General features: G+C 38.3%; 1 protein-coding gene across 5 annotated transcripts in view; it reads right to left on the reverse strand.

Moving 5' to 3' along the window:
* ZNF236 (zinc finger protein 236) overlaps positions 1 to 20,424 on the reverse strand; it is an 82,791-nt gene that overhangs the window by 45,044 nt on the left and 17,323 nt on the right. For 4 of the 5 annotated variants that reach the window (XM_026841693.1, XM_026841691.1, XM_026841689.1 and 1 more), the window contains exons 6-11: positions 15,733 to 15,905; positions 13,201 to 13,347; positions 11,195 to 11,266; positions 4,036 to 4,239; positions 2,325 to 2,553; positions 366 to 638 (exon numbers count right to left, since the gene is read on the reverse strand). In XM_026841693.1, the coding sequence (XP_026697494.1) occupies positions 366 to 638; positions 2,325 to 2,553; positions 4,036 to 4,239; positions 11,195 to 11,266; positions 13,201 to 13,347; positions 15,733 to 15,905 (1,098 nt within the window). The remainder of the gene's footprint in view (positions 1 to 365; positions 639 to 2,324; positions 2,554 to 4,035; positions 4,240 to 11,194; positions 11,267 to 13,200; positions 13,348 to 15,732; positions 15,906 to 20,424) is intronic. The other variant, XM_026841692.1, reaches the window with a different exon arrangement.

The raw sequence follows: 20,424 nt of genomic DNA on the forward strand, positions 1-20,424 counted from the left end.
GGGGGGAGGGAAGATGCAGAATCAATACAAGAGATGGCTGGAGAAAAGTAAAATCCGAACTCAAATCCTAAGAGTATGACTCTTTAGAAAGCACAGTTAAATACATTCACAACAGCAATATTAAAAAGGAGTAAGAGCTGACTCATCATAAGAAATCTAAATGTCCATGGCTTTTCTAAGAGCCCAAAGTTTCAAAGCCATGAAACACTAGAAAGTTGATTGTGCAAGGCATTAAAACCAGTTCATTCTGATAGGTATCAATGATATAATGGACATATCTAAAGTTTAAGCGCTTCACATTGTCTTTTTTCGTTTAAGGTTTCACTCCCATCATGGAAAATACAAAAGCAATTTTGAGGCCTTACCTGTATGTAGACGAATGTGAACTTTTAAACTCCCTGAGGTGGAAAAGCATTTCATACAAAATTGGCACTTGAAAGCTTTAATGCCAGTATGTGTTTTTATGTGTGCTGTGAGAGTACTCTTAACGGCAAAGGCGCGGAAACACTGGGGACACTTGAACGGCTTCTCATGAGTATGAATGCGAATGTGGCGCACTAGATCACTTGGTTTTTTAAATTCTTTAGAGCAATATGGACAAACATGCCACCTTATTCCATTTTCTTCACGTATAGAACCTAAAATAAGGAACAACATCAAAATGAATGATGAACATGTTTGAAACATTTTAACAGTTCTTCAAAAATTCCATTACACTGATACCATTATACAAAGCAATCAAAACATTTTGTGAAATAGGTGCGATTACAACACACTTTGTAGACAATTAACTTCTCTAGCAGATACGTTTTACTTCACAAAAATAGTGATGGGCTGGAATGATAAAAACAAAACCCAAGAGAATCCTGTTGAAATTCAAACATTTTTATGCTACTGAAAAGGAAGAAGATAACAATATGAAGACAAAAGCCAAGAAATGTCTGACTTGACAAAATAGAAAGAATGTAGTTTGTATGCCACTTAGAAACACAGAATGTAGTTGTAATGTAAAGTAATATACCAGTTAACTTATAAATATCATATTGAACACAAAATTATCCAACCATTAATATAACTCCTCAACCATACCCACACCAAATTATTTTAAGTACTAAACACTTACCTAACTAACTGGAGAACTGGAGAAGATACTTTATATGGCCCTCTCTTCTACAAATTCAGACTTAAATTACATTTTATGAAACTTTAAAGCAGCAAAACTTCATAGTCCTTCTGAAAGATTTACAATTTAAGGCTACTTTTTCACAAAAGTTGTTTTATGATCCAACCTTAAGCTCTGACCTAAAGCAACAGCATACCTTTTCTCAACAAAAATGACAAAAGCACATTCTAAAACCTACCAAGGCTTTTTATTCATACATATTGTTCAATGTCAGATATGCACTCATTTAAATCAGTTCACATAAGTGTTTTTTTCTGTAAACCATGTCCATACACTGAGGTTATGTTATCAAAAAATAAAGGAGGTTGTGTTTGACTGTACAGCAGTGACCTTTTATTTTTATTTGCAGTCAGAGTTGTTACTGTTACACACCAGGAACAAAACAGTTATTATTCCCAGAGGAACAAGTTAATGTTGATTTTTAGCACAGTTATGCTGGACAAGATGAGTTTTTGACTTTGGATCAATTTATGCATTCCTTGCAAGGAAAAAAGCAATGGATCTATGAAGCTTTTATGGACAGATTTCAATGACTGCTTACGATAGAGCTGTCTCCACCAGGCCAGTCATTAAAAGTATGATGGCTATACTTGGAACAAATCACTTCTAGCAACCTTAAAGCTCGAGTAACTTTAACACTAAAGTAGCATTTAAGCACACACACCACAATGCCAACCATCATCCTTCCCTACATGGTCTAGATCAGTGAAGATCTGCATGAGGCAGCAGCACTGCACTTCTGCCTCTGCAAGGCCTCATTTCCAAAGACGAAGAGTAGAGCTTGCAAGAACCTTCTGCTCCAGGACACACCATGAAATTCCAATCCTTCTCAGAGAAGGATGATGGGAAAAAGAGGGAATTATTTTTTTTTTGTCCTCCTCTAAAAACTTCACCAAACTATATCCAGAAGATTTAACAGTGTAACTTCACTTAATGCCATTCTGACACATTTTGGTATCAGTATAACAAAAATTATAAATGCTACTATCATAATTTATATACATACTGTGTTTTAAATAAAGTAGATGAAGACAGTAACTGATCCACAATATTTTGGAAAATCCCTTTATAAAGCCATCAACACACCCACAAAGACTGCAGTCTTTACAGCACAAAAAGTAACAAGCAGTGGCAACATTACCAGGTAAAAACGGTGATTTTTTCTTAATAACCTTTTTTTCTTTTTTATCCAGTTTATCTGTACTCTCTTGCTCCTTGTTTTGTTCTGCATTATTAGAGTCAGCCTGATGATTTGAGAGAGTCTGGACATCTGGGTTCTGATCCTGGGCCCCAGGAGTCTTAGTCTGGCTGCAGTCAGTAGTATGTGCAGAGACGGGAATCGAAGACAATCCACTATTCTCTAAAGCTTGCTAAAAGGGAACAAAAACTTCCAGATTAAGAAGGAAACATTCCACAGGTGCTCAAACTTTTCTCAAGAACTACTGTGAAGATATAATGCAAATATAATTAAAGGAATTAAATGTCTCATCCTCCCAGAATTTCATCTGCATTTCAAACTTGCAAAAACATTCTCACACAACACTGCCTTCTGATTGTTTGTGAGATTTTAAGTTGGATTTCCTGCACTAATACATGTGCCAACAACTGCCTTTTCGAAAACTGCCAAATGTTTCTACAGAATCAAGCATTTGCCAGGATTATATAGCTATCTCTTATGCCTACTACATGAGAGCATAGTTCCCCATAAAAGAACAAATTTGAAGCCAACAGGCTTGTGGAGAAGCCATAGATGATTTAAAGAAAACGGAAGAATGCTAGCCAAAGGCAGGCTTGGAAAAGCTCAAAAGCCTCTCTTAAACTGCTGGTAATCATCGGACCAAGGCAAAGGCTATGCACTCATTTTTATGTACACCTGGAAGGGACTGAAGTGTAGGCACTTTTATGGATACTATTGTGCCTGAAAAGGCTTTGGATCAAAGACCTTAAACACACATTAAGTAAGAGTGTGCAGATATTTGATGGTTTGGAAGAAAACTATGTTTAGTATTTATTTTGTACAACAATATGGCTAGTGATGCTCATACAATGACTAGAGAACCAAAGTCAAAAATGGAATTTTTTTAAATTTTTTTTTTTAATAGCACTGCATTCCCAACATTAGAAAACTCAGAACAAGTAACAGGTAAACCAGCACATAGCTACATGTAACATTCAGGTCTTCCAAAAATAAATTTATATAGTACTTAAAAGACTAGAGAATTAAAAATAGCTTAAAGATTAGCAGACTACCACCAATACTAAGGAAGTATATTCTCTGCCCTGTTCCATTATGAGGTGAAGGCTGCAGAACAAGCATAGACAGTTGAATCACTGCCTGCATCTCTTCTGTTACATAGCATCTCCTACTGCCAGTATCAAGGACAGAATAATGGTTTAGACAAAACATTGGTCTAACCCAGGAAGGAATTTTCTTTGCACCAATAGGAAGTATTCAAATAGCTCTTATTAATTAGAATGCCTCTTAAATGTCATCATGTTTTAAGCACAGCATAATTTAAGGACGTGCCACAAGCTGCTTTCAGGCAACAGAAAAAAAAAAAAAAGCCAAAGGGATCAATAAAATGTCCCATGTATGGGTCTGCAGACATGGCTTCCTTCTAGGTCATGTAATCAATATCTATAACGTTGCTTCTGTATTATAAAAAGCTATCTTGGTGTGTTCCACAGTTCCACACTCATTCAGTAGATCTTTATAAACTTTTCTTGACTAATAAATCATTTAGAAATGCAGAAGGAATGCTGTCATTGAAAATACTGAGAACAAATTTCACTAAAATAAAAACAAGAAAGAACCAATGAAATGTAAAGCTGTTGTCACACACAGCTCTTACCTGCAAAATATCTCTATTGATTCCCACTGCAATGTTGAGTTGTTGACCAGGTTGTTGAGGCTGGTTATTTTCTACAGGCCCTGGTTCTGATAACTCAAGGAGCTGCTGGATGACATCAGTTACAGCCTGCTGACCCTGATGAGCAGTAGCAGAAGACACCTGGTTTTCTGTCTGTTGAAGAAGCGGAGACCGAAAATGTGTGGCCTGAAATATACAGCGGTACATATGTAAAGCAAGATGGAAAGTATATATGAACCGATCTGGTTGGCTACCTTATCTGAAATGTCTGTTAACTGTTTACTACAAGGATATCCACCTGTATAAAATAGAAGGATTATACAGAGCTGTCATTCAAGTTCTTCTCAGTCCACTGAAGAATTGCTTCTGTATATGCCTTTCTGAAGTTCTTCCCAAGTTGCATAACTGTAAACTTACAGCTTGAATTTTTATTGTAACTACTAAACCTTCAACCAGTTTACAAAACAAAGGGATCAATTACTGAATTCCACATGTAAAGGCCAGGTGAAAAACAATTCCAAAACAAACAAACAGCACTGACATGGTTATCTTTTTAAAGGTCACATTTAACTAAAGCAAGTCCTTTGGAAAAATAAACTTCTGTTAGTTGAGATTGTTTTGTATGAAAATATTTTGTGCTGTTACATTAAAGCCTTTCAGAACAATCAAACTACCTTTTCCCTTCATCTTTCAATCTTCTTAATCTCTTAGCTTTAGAAAAAGCTCTTTATACTCTAAAAATTTAAATACGCATAGAGCTGTGTCAAAATACTAAAAAATTTTAAAGTCTAAAAATCAAATTTCTTAATCTTTGATTTGATAATTGTATCTTAGGCAACCTTAGTAACAAATATGAAGAAAAAAAGTGATAAAAAGCCTTGGTATTTCTTTTTAAAATCAGAAATTCTCCTTTATTTATAAAGTTCTCTTCATTATAACAAATAGACTCCATAAGTATACCATTACTGAAACAACTGCTTTAAATGATTTTTTTTACTGCAGAAAAGAGAAATATATATTTATATAATGGCTATCCCTGTAATTCTGTTTATTAGAACACACTGGATATTTGCTTCTAATATTCAGTCATATTATCTAAAAATAATCACTTGCAAATGCACACACACACACACACATATATAAACACATATATATGAAACACTATCTTCTTTCAGATGATTTTTAGCAAAGAATAATCCTAGGCTTCACATGTGTAATATCTCTTCCAATCTGAAAACTCTTGAGATTTTCTTCATACTAACACATTACACTGGACAGTTAAAATGACACTGTCACCAGATTTAATGATGCTTACAAAGAAATATATTAAGAAAATTTAGATTGACTCGAGTTATATCCTGTGAATTTGATGAAGAGACGATATGAAACAAACCCTTATCTCATTTCTCTTGCATGCATGCAAGAACAGCACTTGCTCTTTTGCTGATTTAACCATTATTACTTTGTCGTTTTTCACTTCAACAGTGGGACAGATGGAAAGACTCAATCTCTTCAGATTCCAATTTAGCAAAAGTGCTATAAACATTTCAATATGTATTTTACAAAATAAAAGATGCTATATGCCATTATCATTGCAATAAACAGGAACTGAAGCAAACCATTTCAATAAAGAGTATAATAGCTCTTTATGGATGGAGACCATTAATTTTCTTGCAACAGAATGTAGAGAAGCGCTTTAGCAGAGCAGGAAAGCCTACACTAAAAAGTCTGTAAAATTCTTCCAGGCCTTAGCAAGAGAAAAAAATTGTTATTGACAGAACTGCTCAACATCACCTTTGACATGAAAATTAGTTTTACATGTAACTAGCTAGTGTGTTCACATATTATACAGCAGTCTAAATAGAGTCTCATGGAGGTCATCTTTTCTGAAGAATAATATATACATATGCACAAATATAAAGTTTGTTACCATTAAGATACCCTTATTATAAAAAGTTTCAGAGGTCTCTTTCTAGGTCTCACTTCAAAACCAGATTTTAAAAATAGCATAGAGAATGAAGTGTTTTATTATTACTTTGTAATTACACATTTGTTCAATTATAATAGTGGACCTTGTGACAATCTTAGTCTGTCTGATCTGCTGCGTAACACAGACCATGTGACTGCTCTGAGTGAATTACTCCTTCAAGTAAAGTAACTGTACAGAAATTATAGAAGTTCTTTAAGTCAATTCATTTATTACGGTAACTTTTTCTGTTGCTATCCATCTTCAAGAACTTCTTCCAACAGTAAATTACCCACGCTAAAATTCCATACATTATTTCAAAGTGTGAATTTGTTTAGCTGCAACCCTCAAAACTTTCTCTTCTCTGTTAAAGAGATTACAGATTTTTCCCTTTTCTTCAAAACAGCAGATTATGTCATCCTTAAATATTTTATCTGATGGGCAAAATATATATAATAAACCTTGAATGTTTTCAATAATAAAATACATTGTATCATACTTTAAGAATTCTACTGGCTCTGATTCTTCCTGTATCTTTGGATACAGTTCATGAATACGGAACACTATAACCAGACAACCAATAAACAAAGCTCTTTATTTCTATGTGAAGTTTCTTCTCTAAATAAAAAGACAAAACTAATCTTTCAAGGCAATGAAAAGCTAACTTTTAGCTGATACATCAATTATTACCTCTTCCATCCCTATTTATAAGGGGAATTTAAAATCCTTGAAAACTCCTATCCTGTGAATATGGCCTACTTTTGCTATATGTGATTTTATTCTTGGCCATGTGAGAACATATGTTGCTTAGTGCACCCAGCTCACCAAGAAATCCAGATCACTCTGTATCAATGATTTGTCCTCTTCATAAATTATCTCAATCTTTGTATCATCTTGATCAGTGATGATTTTATATTTTCTTCCAGGTCACTGATAAAATGTTAAGTAATATAAGGTCAAGAATGAATTTCCAAGGGACTCTATCAGAAACACAGTAACTGTGGTGATTCCTTGTGCACCTCTTTTACAAGTTCTCTCAGAAAGTTTTAGAACAATCATTAATGACTCCTCACATGAATTTCAGTCATTCTATTTGAAAATACAAAAACATATCTCTGCTTTTTATTACCTCTTCATACCTTAATGAAGATTCATTAAGAATGCAATTAGTTCTACTTACCAAAAAAAGCAAAGATTAAATAAAAGTACCTATACATTTTCTTAAAACCATGTGTGATACACGGTGCAGTCCCATGGAGGAATCTGAACATATATCCTAGTTCAACAAATGAACAACAATGCCCATAAACAAGCAGGCTGTGCATCTGAAGGCACAGAAACAAGCATGTAGTACATCAACAGAGGAGTATCTGAAAACATGTAACAAAACTGCTGCTGATTCACCTTAGCATTGAGGTCTGTCTGTATTAATTCTAAGGTGATGCCACATATTCCTTTCCCACAAGATTCCCATACATGTTACAGTATATAGTTGCTGCAGTAAAAATAGAAGGTACCCTAGCAAGCAGAAACTGCTAAACTAGAAAGTCAGGCTTCTCCTTGCTTGGTTTCCTAGATCCACCACATGTAAGCTGAAGTTGACTTTGTAAAGGTTCACACTTAAAACTGCTTAGTGGCACAGCCGTCACTAAGTCTTTCTCTGGAGAAGAAACAGTTTTGAAGATGCTAAGAGTAAGGATGAAACTTTACTGGTTATCTCACTTGCTAGGCAAGAGTACCATGCAATTCTGGGAAGAGGGGGCAATGGGATCAATTGCTCCCAAATGACACCTCACTGTGGGAAAGCCTGGTATTTTGCATTGCAGAATCATAAAATGATTTGTGTTGGAAGGGATCTTAAAGACCATTTAGTTCCAAACCCCCTGCCATAGGCAGGGACACCTCCCACTAGATCAGGTCCTCAAAGCCCCGTCCAACCTGGCCTTGAACACTGCCAGGGAGGGGGTAGCCACAACCTCTCTAGGCAACCTGTGCCAGTGCCTCATCACTCTCACAGGAAAGAATTTCTTCCTTATGTTCTATCAAAATCTACCCTCTTACAGTTTAAAACCATTACCCCTTGTCTTATCATTATACTCCCTGATAAAGAGTCCCTCCCCACCTTCCCTGTAGGCCCCCTTTAAGCACTGGAAGGCCACTATAAGGTCTCCCAGAAGCCTTCTCTTCTCCAGGCCGAACAACCCCAACTCTCTCAGCCTGTCCTCATAAGGAAGGTGCTCCAGCACACTGATCATCTCTGTGGCCTCCTCTGGACCCACTTGAGCAGGTCCATGTCTTTCTTACACTGGCAGCCCCAGAACTGGACACAGCACTGCAAGTGGGGCCTCATGAGAGCAGCAGAGAGGGGAAAAATCACCTCCCTAGACCTCCTGGCCCCACTTCTCTTGATACAGTCCAGCAGAATACAGTTGGCTTTCTGGGTTGAGTGCACATTGCTGGCTCATACTCAGTTTTCCATCCACTACTACTTCCAAGTCCTTCTCCATGGGGCTGCTCTTAATCCACTCACCACCCATCTTGGATTTGGGATTGCCCTGACCCATGTGCAGGACCTTGCCCTTGGCCTTTTTGAATTTCATGAGATCTGCACCAGCCCACATCTCAAATCTGTCCAGGTCCCTCTGGATGGCCATCCCTTTCCTCCAGCATGTCAACAGCACCACACAGCTTAGTGATGTTCACAAACTTGCTGAGGGTCCTCACTCAATCCCATTGTCCATGTCACCAACAAAGATGTTAAACAGCACTGCTCCCAACACCAACCCCTAAGAAACACCATTCATCAGTACTCTCCACTTGGACATCGAGCTGTTGACCACAACTCTTTGTGACCACCCAGCCAATTCCTTATCCACCAAGTGGTCCATCTGTCAAATCCATGTCTCTCTAGCTTAGAGACAAGGATGTCATGTGGAACAGTGTCAAACGCTTTGCCCAAGTCCACACAGTGATGTCAGTTGCTTTTCTCTTATCCACCAACTCTGTAACCCCATCATAGAAGGCTACCAAATTCATCAGGCACAATTTGCCTTTAGTGAAGCCATGCTGGCTGTCATCAATCACCTCCTTGTTTTTCATGTGCCCTAGCAGTTTCCAAGAGCAATCGCTACATGATCTTGCCAGGCACAAAGGTGAAACTAACTGGCCTATAGTTGCCCAGGTCTTCCCTTTTTTTTTAAAAAGAGGGTTATGTTTCTCCTTTTCCAGTCAGCAGAACTTCACTGGAATGCCATGGTTTCTCAAATATTATGGATAGTGGCTTAGCCACTTTATCCACCCGTTCCCTCAGGGCATGCCCATGCATCTCATAAGGTCCCATGGACTTACACAACTTCGGGTTCCTTAGATGGTCTCGAACCTGATCTTCTCCTATGGTGGGCAGTTCTTCATTCTCCCAGGCCCTGGCTTTGCCTTCTGTGTCTTGGGTGATGTGGCAGGAGCACAAGCTGTTGAGTACCTCAGTCTTACCATATCCTGGGTAACCAGGACTCCTGTTTCCTTCCAGAGACAGTCTGCTTTTTCCTTAGTTTTCCTTTTGTCACCTATGTACCTATAAAAGCTTTTCTTGTTGTCCTTGACATCCCTGACCAGAATTAATTCTGTCACGGCTTTGGCCTTTCTAACCTGATCCCTGGCTGCTCAGACCATTTCTCTGTATCCCTCCCAAGCTATCTGTCCTTGCTTCCACCCTCTGTAGGCTTTCTTTTTGTGTTTGGGCTGGTCCAGGTGTTCATTGTTCAGTCAGGCAGGCCTCCTGGAGTTTCCTTACCTGATTTCCTCTCTGTTGGGATGAGCTTGGATGATGTGACCCTTGAATATTAACCCACTTTCTTGGGCCCCTCTTCCCTTCAGGGCTTTATCCCATTCTACTCTGCCAAGCAGATCCCTGAAGAGGTCAAAGTCTGCTCTTCTGAAGATCAGTGTAGCGAGCTTGCTGTGTGCCCTCCTCACCACTCTAATGATCTTGAACTCCACTATTTCATGGTCAGTGCAACCAAGTTACGCTTGAGCTTCACACTCCCCACCAGCCCCTCCTTGTTTGTGAGAACAAGGTCCAGCATAGCACCTCTCCTCATGGTTATTACTTGGAGGAGGAAGTTATCATCAATGCATTCCAGGAACTCCTGGATTGCTTATGTGATGCAGTGTTGTCCCTCCAACAGATATCAGTAGTTGAAGTCTCCCATGAGGACCATGGCTTTTGAACATGAGGCTGGTCCTATCTGTCCATAGAGGGCCTCATCTGCTTCCTGGTCAGGTGGCCTGTAGCAGACCCCCACTATAACATCTCCTGTCCCTGCCCTCCCTTTAATCCTGACCCATAAGCTCTTGGTCAGCTCCTCATCCATCCCCAGGTGGAGCTCCATGCACTCCAGGTGGTCACTGACATAGAGGGCGACACCTCCTCCCTGTCTCCCCTGCCTGTCCTTCCTAAAGAGCCTGTCTCCTTCCATTCCAACACTCCAGTCACAGGACTCAAAACACCATGTGTCCATGATGCCAGTAAGATCACAGCCCTGAAGGCACGTGCATATCTCTAGCTCCTCTTGTTTATTCCTGATGCTATGCATATCTGCATAGAGGCATTTAAGTTGGGCCCCAAATGAAGCTGACTCACTGACTGGAATCCTTTTGTGCTGCTCTTCTGTACATTAAGACTGCTTGCTACCCGGTTCCACAAAGCCAGCCCTGCATCACCCTTCCCCAGCTCCACAAGCTCCTCCTGAGTCTCATGGCTCCGTTGCTGCCTCAGTTCCAACTAACTCAACCAGCATGAACACAGTCGTCTCCACCAAAACCATGGTGTCCCTGAGAAATAAAGTTGGAGGGGCAGAATAATCCAGTATATTTAAGAGTTCTTATGCTCCTTTGGTCTTTTTTATATAGAGGAGAATATTTGCCTCCATTTTAAAGAACAGAATTATCTGCAAAATCATAAGTGTAATAACAAATGAGAGAATATAATCCATTCAAGACCTGTTCCATTCCTAAATAACGGGATGCATTCACCACGAAGCTTGCCTTCTAATCAACTTATCATAGAAGAATGTTGCATATCCTTTTTCACCAGTTAAATGAAAGTTTACAAAATTCCATAATGTTTCTCCCACTTTTAGTCTTGACACAAAAATTTGACAAGAATTCTATACTTACATTCTTCCATTTATTATCAACCGGTTGCAAAAGATTAGCAGGGGATGTTGTTAAAGGCTGGGTGACAGAGTCCTACAAAGAAATGAAAATAAAGTATTTTAAGCCTCTATACAAGAAGAAAAGAAATGCAGCTAATACCACACAGAAAAGTAGCACAGTTCATTTTCCCGCAGTGTGGAGACCAGAAAAAATGACACTATGGGAGAGACGCAAATGTACACAGAATCACTAACACTGCTTCATAGTTTATATACATTATATAAATACAAGTTATAGAAACCAAGACCTTAGCTATAAGCACTGATGCAGCAAAAGACAAATAACAGCCTTACAGTAAGTATATTTTACAAGATTTACTCATATATCACACAAGAATCCATTCTTCAGTGGCACAGCACTTCAGGAAACTTCAACTTTTAGAAAGCATATTTATTAAGGACATAATCATTGTTTATTCCCAGGTACACAACAAGGAATGACAGACACTAATCTCAAACTTCAGAACAGAACTATTATGCTGGATATTTGTTGTTAAAGCAGCTCTGCAAGTTTTGCACAGAATGAAGAAGTCAGTTCTAATATAAGAATGCTAGTGCTAATCGAAGAATGTACCATCTTCCTACAGCTATAAAAAAAAATACCAATCATTAAATATCTGTAGTTTCAGATATAAAATTAAAAATAAAAAGCGTAGCACTTTTAATATGCAACTGACATATCAGTTACATTTGTTCTTCCTTGTTAAACTTATTGGCATCTGTTTTCAGAAAGAACTTTTTTTCTCCCATTTTGCTTATATTATGGTATAGAGGTATTCTTTACTTTTGCCCTTTTTCATTCATGCAGAGAAGTATGCATGCAGCAAAGATAACAACGACACACTGCTGTAACATCAATATGAGCTGCAAATGCAAAATAAAGCAAACCAAAACAAGAAAAATAGAGCTGGCCAGGGAAAGCAAACATGAGGCAGTATGAAAGAATTCCCTTCCACCCTGCTCTTAAGATTAGGCTTGTGAATGTAGAAATGTACAAAAATATACAGAGATTTTACGTACATGCAAGCAAATAGGACAAATTAGTCTTTTTTATTAAGCTGAAGACACAAATAGTATCTACCATTCAAAAAACCCTATGAAATCAAAAAGAAAAAAAAAAGTTCTCCAAACAACACTGCTAGATACTTGTTCTCAGAAAGACACACCTGCATAATGGAGTTCATACTTTAAATTTTAACCTTCCTCTTCAAAGTCTGAATGACAAAGTTATTTGTCATTCATTGAATGACTAAAGCATAATAGTTGGAAATTGTGCAAAACAAAGTGGAGTAAAGGTAGTTCTATTCAAAAAAAAAAAAAGTACTATGATATGTTAAATATGCACTGGCTCAAAAAATAAAATAGTTTTATGAAACCAGAAGCATTTTCTGAATTTTAGCTCTTTCTTGTATCTTGATAAAGAAAAGCATTCAGTGCTTCCAATAAAGCAAAGATTTTTCCCTTATGAAATGTCAAATAAGAAGCTAACATTTAAAACAAGTTATCAGAAATACTCAGAAGAATTATTCACTATGTGTTTATATGGACTAGGATTATAAAAACAATTAATTTCTGAAAATTAGTTGAAACTAATATATAATTTGAATAGTTCTAAATGTCATTGTTCCAAAAAAAACCTCCGCAATTATTTTTATGTTATCTGGGAGAGAACCTTTCCTCCCCATACAATCTCTAAAGACCAGAATTATATTTTACTTAAAGAATTAAATTGTCATATTTCAACAAAACCCTCAAATTTTAAGTCCTTTTTTGCATATACTTGACCAATTTACATTCTGTCAATATTTAATCATGCAAATCAATTCCAGACATGACACAAAACCTTAAAATCACAAAAGACAGCTACAAGTATCTTAGTTCTAACCTACCCGAAGGATTACTGGAATTAAAATACAGACCTAATCAAACTCTTAAAGGCATTTTCACAATATACCAAGCATAGCTTACCGCTGTAACATGAGATACATCTGCTGAAGCACTCGCAGAATTCTGTGGACCACCCATGTGCATCTTGCTGATATGTGTATTTAAACTACCCAAGCTTTTGAAGACACAGCTACATTCTGTACAGTTGTACGTAGGGCCATTCTTGACCTTCAGTAAAACAAAGAAATTAAGTAAATTTTCCCTACTTCTACCAAATAGTGGTTTTCATTATTTATCCACATAACAAATATGCTAGGGGATTATGAGAGCTAAAATGGTTTATTTTTCCAAGTTACTGATATCCAGTTATGGAATCTGGAATCTCTCAGATATCACATCAACTGTAATCTACGTGCATGACTGTCAACTCCTATTATCACTTCTCAACATTGGGAAGCACCAGAAAGCAAAACAAATGTCATCTGGCAAACAAGGCCTCAGACTTTTCCCTTCTTACAATGTCCTACCATTACACACTTAGAAACAAAACTGAATTGTAACTTTATCTCTTATGTAGATGTGCTTGAAGATGTAACATCATACATAACACAAATGGAAGTTTGGAAATAAGAAGAGAAAAAAAAGCAAATAATTTATCTTTGAATTTTGGCTCTCTTCTGTTTACTTTTGAAAAAATATCTTTTAGAAATTTCCAAGAAAAAATAAAAACCATTTTTCAGGTAGAAGCAGAATGAAGGCAGAATGTGCCAAAAGCCATAGGGACTGGATGAAAAAAAACAAACGAAACAAAACACAACACACAAAAAAAACCAACATGGTGAAAGGCAGGGAAGTTTAATACATAGTTTGAATTGAATTTGAACACACAAGATGATAAAGTGATCAGTAGCAACTTATTGGGTACTTTCATGGCAAAGGACTGAGGTAATTACAGTAGCTAAATTTGTGGATTCCAACCATTCTCACTTCCCCCTCCTCTCCAGTCTATCACATAGCAGTAACATCCAGCGCAGTACTTTCAATATAAATAGGGAACAACAAAGTCTTCAAAAGCAAACATGCTGCGCTGCTTGCAATATAGTATGGAATTTTGTATCTTCTGACATTAGCTTAAACTGTTAACAAAACATTCAGAAAGAGGTATCAACTGATGAAATACTGGTACAACTAAATAGTGATATACGAAGTGAGAATCAACCTGTTTCATTATCACCTGTAATGCTATTTTGTGACTGTCTCATGATAAAATGAATAATTAACAGAGTTCTGCATGCAGTCTTGAAGGAAACACAATGACAGCAAGAAAATGATCCAAAGCAATCACTAAAATGTAAGCTCAGGATCATGAAACACATCATAAGTTGTGATCAAAAGGTAGCATTTATTTAAAAGTCCCTTATCCCACAACTTCTTTTTTTTCCTTACAGAAAAACAGAGTAACAGAAAAAAGTGACAAATATTTTTGGCTTGATCCCCAATGATCTTGTAATATTAAATAAATCAACATAAATGATGACATTAATGTTGGTACATTTTTTTATGTAACAAAATCTATCATATATAGGGAGCTGTGAGCAGTAAGGAAAGACTAGTCACACAAAGTTGTATGAAACATATGACTTAATATAATTATAATACAAACCACTAAGACATATTCATATACTAAGATGTTTCCTAAAAGTAAGAAACCAATGAACTAAAAGGGTCATTAGTAAAAAAAAAAAAAAATCCAGTAAGATCTATCATTGTAACACAAAAATGGAAAACAGGAAAACAAATTTCAGACAGTTAGAAGAAAGTGAGAGCAGAGATGATATTCTGCATGCAGGGAAAAAAAATTAAAAAAAAAAGCTGCCTCTATCACTTCATACCTTCCAAATCAAAACTAGGTCTCTTTTCTATGGGTATTTCCAACCACAAATCACTGAAGTCAGCAAGGAAATTATTGAACAAAGTTGCATAGCCAATGCTGCTTGGAAGATTATATTACATTATCATAGCAGTACCTTTTGAATCTTAAAAATTGTCTGTCACAAAGAAGAAGGAAAAATCGGGATAAAGATGTCTGAGACAGCAATGTTTTTTTATCTTATTTTCTCATTTTCTTCTACCTGTAACGGCAAAACCTCTGAAAAAGGCTGTATGATACATACTTCAAGGACAAATTGCAAGTATGCTCTATGATGGAGTTAGTGGGTTGCTGTTTGGCCTTGAAATTTTTCACCATTTTCTGCTTTGCTGATTTTGGCTTACTTTCATCTGATTCTAGCCCTTATTCTCCCGAGACTGACATAGGTACATTTTTATACACCTAAAATCACTAATAATTTATTAATCTATCAATGTACTGAAAAGACAACGGTAAATTAAGGTTTTTCTACTTATCCTAAGTATACACTTATTCAGAATAAGCTATTTTAGCAAAGCTTGCAGATAAAACCCAACAAATTAGAATCTATAGTACAGCAGTAAATCTATATTGGCTACAGAAAGCACCAGAGAGCATAGGAATAGCAAACAGGAAAATTTAAATACTGAAAATGAAATAAGCAGTATATTAGCACCAACCACTTTATGAATAATTGTATTTACCTCTGAATGAACTCTCTGTATGTGTGACTGAAGATTGCCTTTCTGAGAAAAGGCTGCAGGACAAAAGGCACAAGCATGGGGTTTTTCACCAGTGTGCTTGATCATATGGGTCTGCAATGCCCCCTTCTGGTTAAAGGCTTTTCCACATTCACTGCATTTGAAAGGTCTTTCACCTGAAGGAAAAAAGGAGGATGTGGGGGGAAAGGGGCTTTAAATAAACACTGCCAGCTTCCTGTAGCTAAACGAAAACTCTTATCAGCTAAAATAAACTATTGCATATAGGTATCTGTACACACACAGAGACACACACGTTATTAGGCATTTTGACAATTAAATTGTTTATCTGAACCACCAATCTCAGCATCTACTTTGATGAAGATGTAGCTTTGTGAAAAAGTTTTATGACCTAGCTGATGATTATCAGTTAAAATGGGTAAAATAGATGAAACCTGTATGAAACAATTATTTAGAACAGTATCCCTCAACTTGTGGTTTGGAAGATCCCAGAAGTTCCTATGTAAAACCACTCGAAGAAAAGAAAAAGTGGAAAAGAAAAACCAAAACCACATACATCACTGTTTTACACCAAATTCTATAAAATGCATATACCTGCACAGAAACAAACAGAGGAGCAGAGAGTAGAATGGACAGTAATAAATAACTGTCAAATATTTAATCTTTTATTTATCTAAAATCATAAAGTCTTACAGCAACACTGCCGAAGATGGCTATGGCTCCTGCTCCCCAATAAGTATTAACAGACATACATTCTTTACTACCACCTATTGGAAAAGTGCAATAAAATAATGTTTTTATTACATGAGACATTGCACTGCCCTGCTCAAAAAATAATTTTTAAACCTTGAATATTCATGTTACTACTGAACATTAAAGAGTAAGTAGGCAATACTGTTACAGGAATGCTCTGTCTTTATTTCCCGATTTTGGTGTTCTCAGTGCTGTGCGTAATTAAAATGTACTTATTTGTCCATTAACAGATGAAGCATGAAAAACTGTAGAAACTGTAAGTGACAAAACACAACACAACTACATAAATATATTACAAAGCTACATATTATAAACACACAGATACTAAGAACAAAGTTCAGTTTCTTACAACCATGTGTCTTAACTGACTAGTGGAAATCTTGACGAACAACTCAGTATTATCCTTTTTTTATTCCTGTAGTGAAATAGTTTAGCTGTGATAACTCCAGGACCTTGAAAACATTTAACATTTTGCCTTTGCACATTTCTATAGCAAAACCACTATGAGCATATGTCCTGGGTTTGCCTGGGATAGAGTGAATTTTCACAACAGGCTGGAAGGGGACACAGCCAGGATGGCTGACCCAAACTAGCCAAGGGGATATTCTATACCATATGATGTCATGCTCAGTATATAAACAGGGGGAGCTGGGATTGTGGCATGGGAACAGGCTGAGTGTCGGATTCTGGGTGGTGAGCAATTACATTGTGCATCACTTGCTTTATATATTCTTTTATTAGTAATGGCAGTATTTGTTCTCTCCTTGTGTTGTACTATTAAACTGTCCTTATCTTAATGATAAGGACTCCTGTGAGTTTTCACCTTTTTCTTCTGATTTTCCTCCCCATTCCACCACGGGGGAGAAGCGAGTGGCTGCATGGTGCTTAGTTGCTGGCTGGGTCTAAACCACGACGGTCCTTTTTGGCACCCAATACGGGGCCCAAAGGGTTGAGATAACAACAGATCTTACCAGAGCATGTTAAAATAAATTTATTATACACATCTCTTACATTAGTTCAATAGTTATTGGTCACAATGTTTGTTCACATGGTGGTGTTTTTTAAATTCTTATACACACTATGTATTCCCTGTAGTGATATTTATCCCCTCCAGGAGAGACACTCATTTTTTTGTACTGGGTAATGTTGACTTACAATATGATTACAGCACTGGTCATGAGGTGATGCTGGTATTTGTATGTGGCACTGTTGTCAATCCCATACCTCAGGTGCCTTCTCTCAGAATTTGTTAGTAATCACACCCAGTCTATGGGGAAGATGAAGGGAATACTTTTTCCTGCTCTTTCATCTTTCCTTTCTCCTTCAGGCTAATTACATCAGCTTTTGAGAATTCTGAATATCCTTGGGATGTTCAAGCCAGCATGCTCTTAGTGCTATATCTCCTGAATATGTTTCGGGTCTAGGTTTACACATAATTTTTTAAGAATACCACCCTGAGTGGTATATGACTATCCAAGGCTGGATAGTCATGGGTGGCATGGCATGTGTAGGAGAATATGGGCCCGTACCTAGAGAACTTCTCAGCTCCAGTGGTTTGGAACTTTACTCCTGAAAACCTACAGAACCCTGATGAGGTGACAGAAGCCTTGAAAGGAAAATACTGTAGCTATTCCAAAGAGGCACAACTTATGACACTGTGCTGGGCCCTGGCCAGTATCTACCAAACACTGCTTGGTATGATGCAGCACCTGCAGGAGGAAGGGTGGGAAAACAAACCAACAGGCACTGAGGCTACTCCAACCCTCATAACACTGCAGCTACTCAAATGCTGGCAACAGGCACAGCAGCTGAACCAGAGAAACAACCTGTGTCAGTATCAGTCACCCCTATACAGAAGCAGAAATACATTAAAAAAAAAAAATCAGCTCGCTCAGTGAGGGATGAAAATGAACCAGACAAGAACAGGAGGAAGAGGCAGAACCAGAGATAATCACCTGATCCCTATGCCTGAGTGAACCGTTAGATATGTGAAAGGCTTTCAGCCACCACTGCCACCTGGCTGCTCTGATGCTGGGATAACCAGGCCCGTAGCTTGGAATCAGAGGGTAGGAAAGCCAAGCAGCTGGGATTATCTGTCTAGGGAAGGGAGCATTCTCAAGTTGACTTAAAAAAGACACAAGCCCTCGGCCTCTGGGAGTGACTTCTGTCAGACACGAAGGAAAGGTAACATCTCCTTTGAAAGGGGTAATGTCACCCAGGCAAGTGGACCACTGAAGGAATTAGCCATGCTGGAGGTGATCTATTATGATCCAGATAACTAGTAGTTACCCACAGATCCAGATGAAATCCAATGCACACAACCCATGTGGTGGAATTTTCTATGAAGTGTGCCACCATCATACGCCAACTCGTTGGCAATAATGTCCTGGAAAGAAGGCAAGGGACAAACGGTGGATGAAGAGTCCAGTAAACTCCAGAATAAGACGGAAGTCTTGCTTCTTCCCTGCAGGCCTGCATCTTGGCTGTGGAGAAATTGCCAGACATGCTAGCCAAGAAACTGTCCTGAGAATTCAAAGAATTTGAGAGTAAGTTCCACTCTCAACCTCTACAGGCCCATATCTCAGCTATTAGGAGCAAGGGTTCCTCTGCTCAAGAGCATGTGGAAGGTACACACCACAGGGTGCCCTGTGGTTTCATTTGCATGACCATGGAGAAGATGTGACAAAGCACTTAGGAATATGGTGTAGTTGAGAACGGTTAGTGTTAGGTTAATGGTTGGACTAGGTGATCTTCAAGGTCTCTTCCAATCGAGATGATTCTGTGATATGGGATGGAAAACGTTCCTCGACACTAGAGGCACGAGTACCCGAGTTGCATTAAAAAACAATCACAAAACGGGGTTCTTCCTGGAAAAATGCTGCTCCAGTTTCCAGCAAGCAGTTACACAGAGTAGAAGGACTGATGTCACTTCTGATCCTCTTGAAAGGACTTCTGATTCATGTTTACAAGTGAGTAACAAATATTGTGACCAGGACCAGAGGTGCCCTGCCTCCAACCAAGTCGAGGAAGGGGACAACCAGGTTTACTGGACTGTATGGATTCAAGGGCCTGGCATGTCAGATCCACAGGGGTATAAGGCTCTGGTGGACACTGGTGCACAGTGTACCCTAATGCCATCAAGCTATAAAGGGGACAAACCCATCTATATTTCTGGAGTGACAGAGGGATCCCAACAGCTAATTGTACTGGAGGCAGAAGTAAGCCTGACTGGGAATGAGTGGCAAAAGCACCCCATTGTGACTGGCCCAGAGGCTCCGTGCATCCTTGGCACAGACCACCTCAGGAGAGGGTATTTCAAGCACCCAAAAGGGTACTGGTGGGCCTTTGGTATAGCTGCCTTAGAGACAGAGGAAATTAAACAGTTGTTTGCCCAGTCTCTCAGAGGATCCTTCTGTTGTGGGGTTGCTGAGGGTTGAAGAACAATGGGTGCCAATCACTACTACAACAGTGCACCAGCAGCAATATCGCACCAACTGAGACTCCCCAGTTGCCATCCATAAGCTGATTAGTCGACTGGAGAGTCAAGGGGCGATCAGCAAAACTCGCTCATCCTTTGACAGTCCCATATGGCCAATGAGAAAGTCTAATGGAGAATGGAGACCAACAGTAGGCTACCGTAGCCTGAATGAAGTCACGTCACCACTGAGTGCTGCTGTACCAGATATGCTAGAACTTCAACAAGAACTGCAGTCAAAGGCAACCAAGTGGTACACCTCAGCTGATATCAATAATGCATTTTTCTCAATCCCTTTGGCAGCAGAGTGAGTGCCACAGTTTGCTTTCACTTGGAGAAGCATCCAGTGCACCTGGAACAGACCACCTCAGGGTGGAAACAGCCCTCCCATTTGCCATGGGCTGATCCAGACTGCAATTGGAACAGGGTGAAGCTCCAGAATACCTGCA

The sequence above is a fragment of the Athene cunicularia genome (genome assembly GCF_003259725.1).
Source record: "Athene cunicularia isolate RWA chromosome 2 unlocalized genomic scaffold, athCun1 chr2_part1, whole genome shotgun sequence".
Classification (NCBI taxonomy): Eukaryota; Metazoa; Chordata; class Aves; order Strigiformes; family Strigidae; genus Athene; species Athene cunicularia.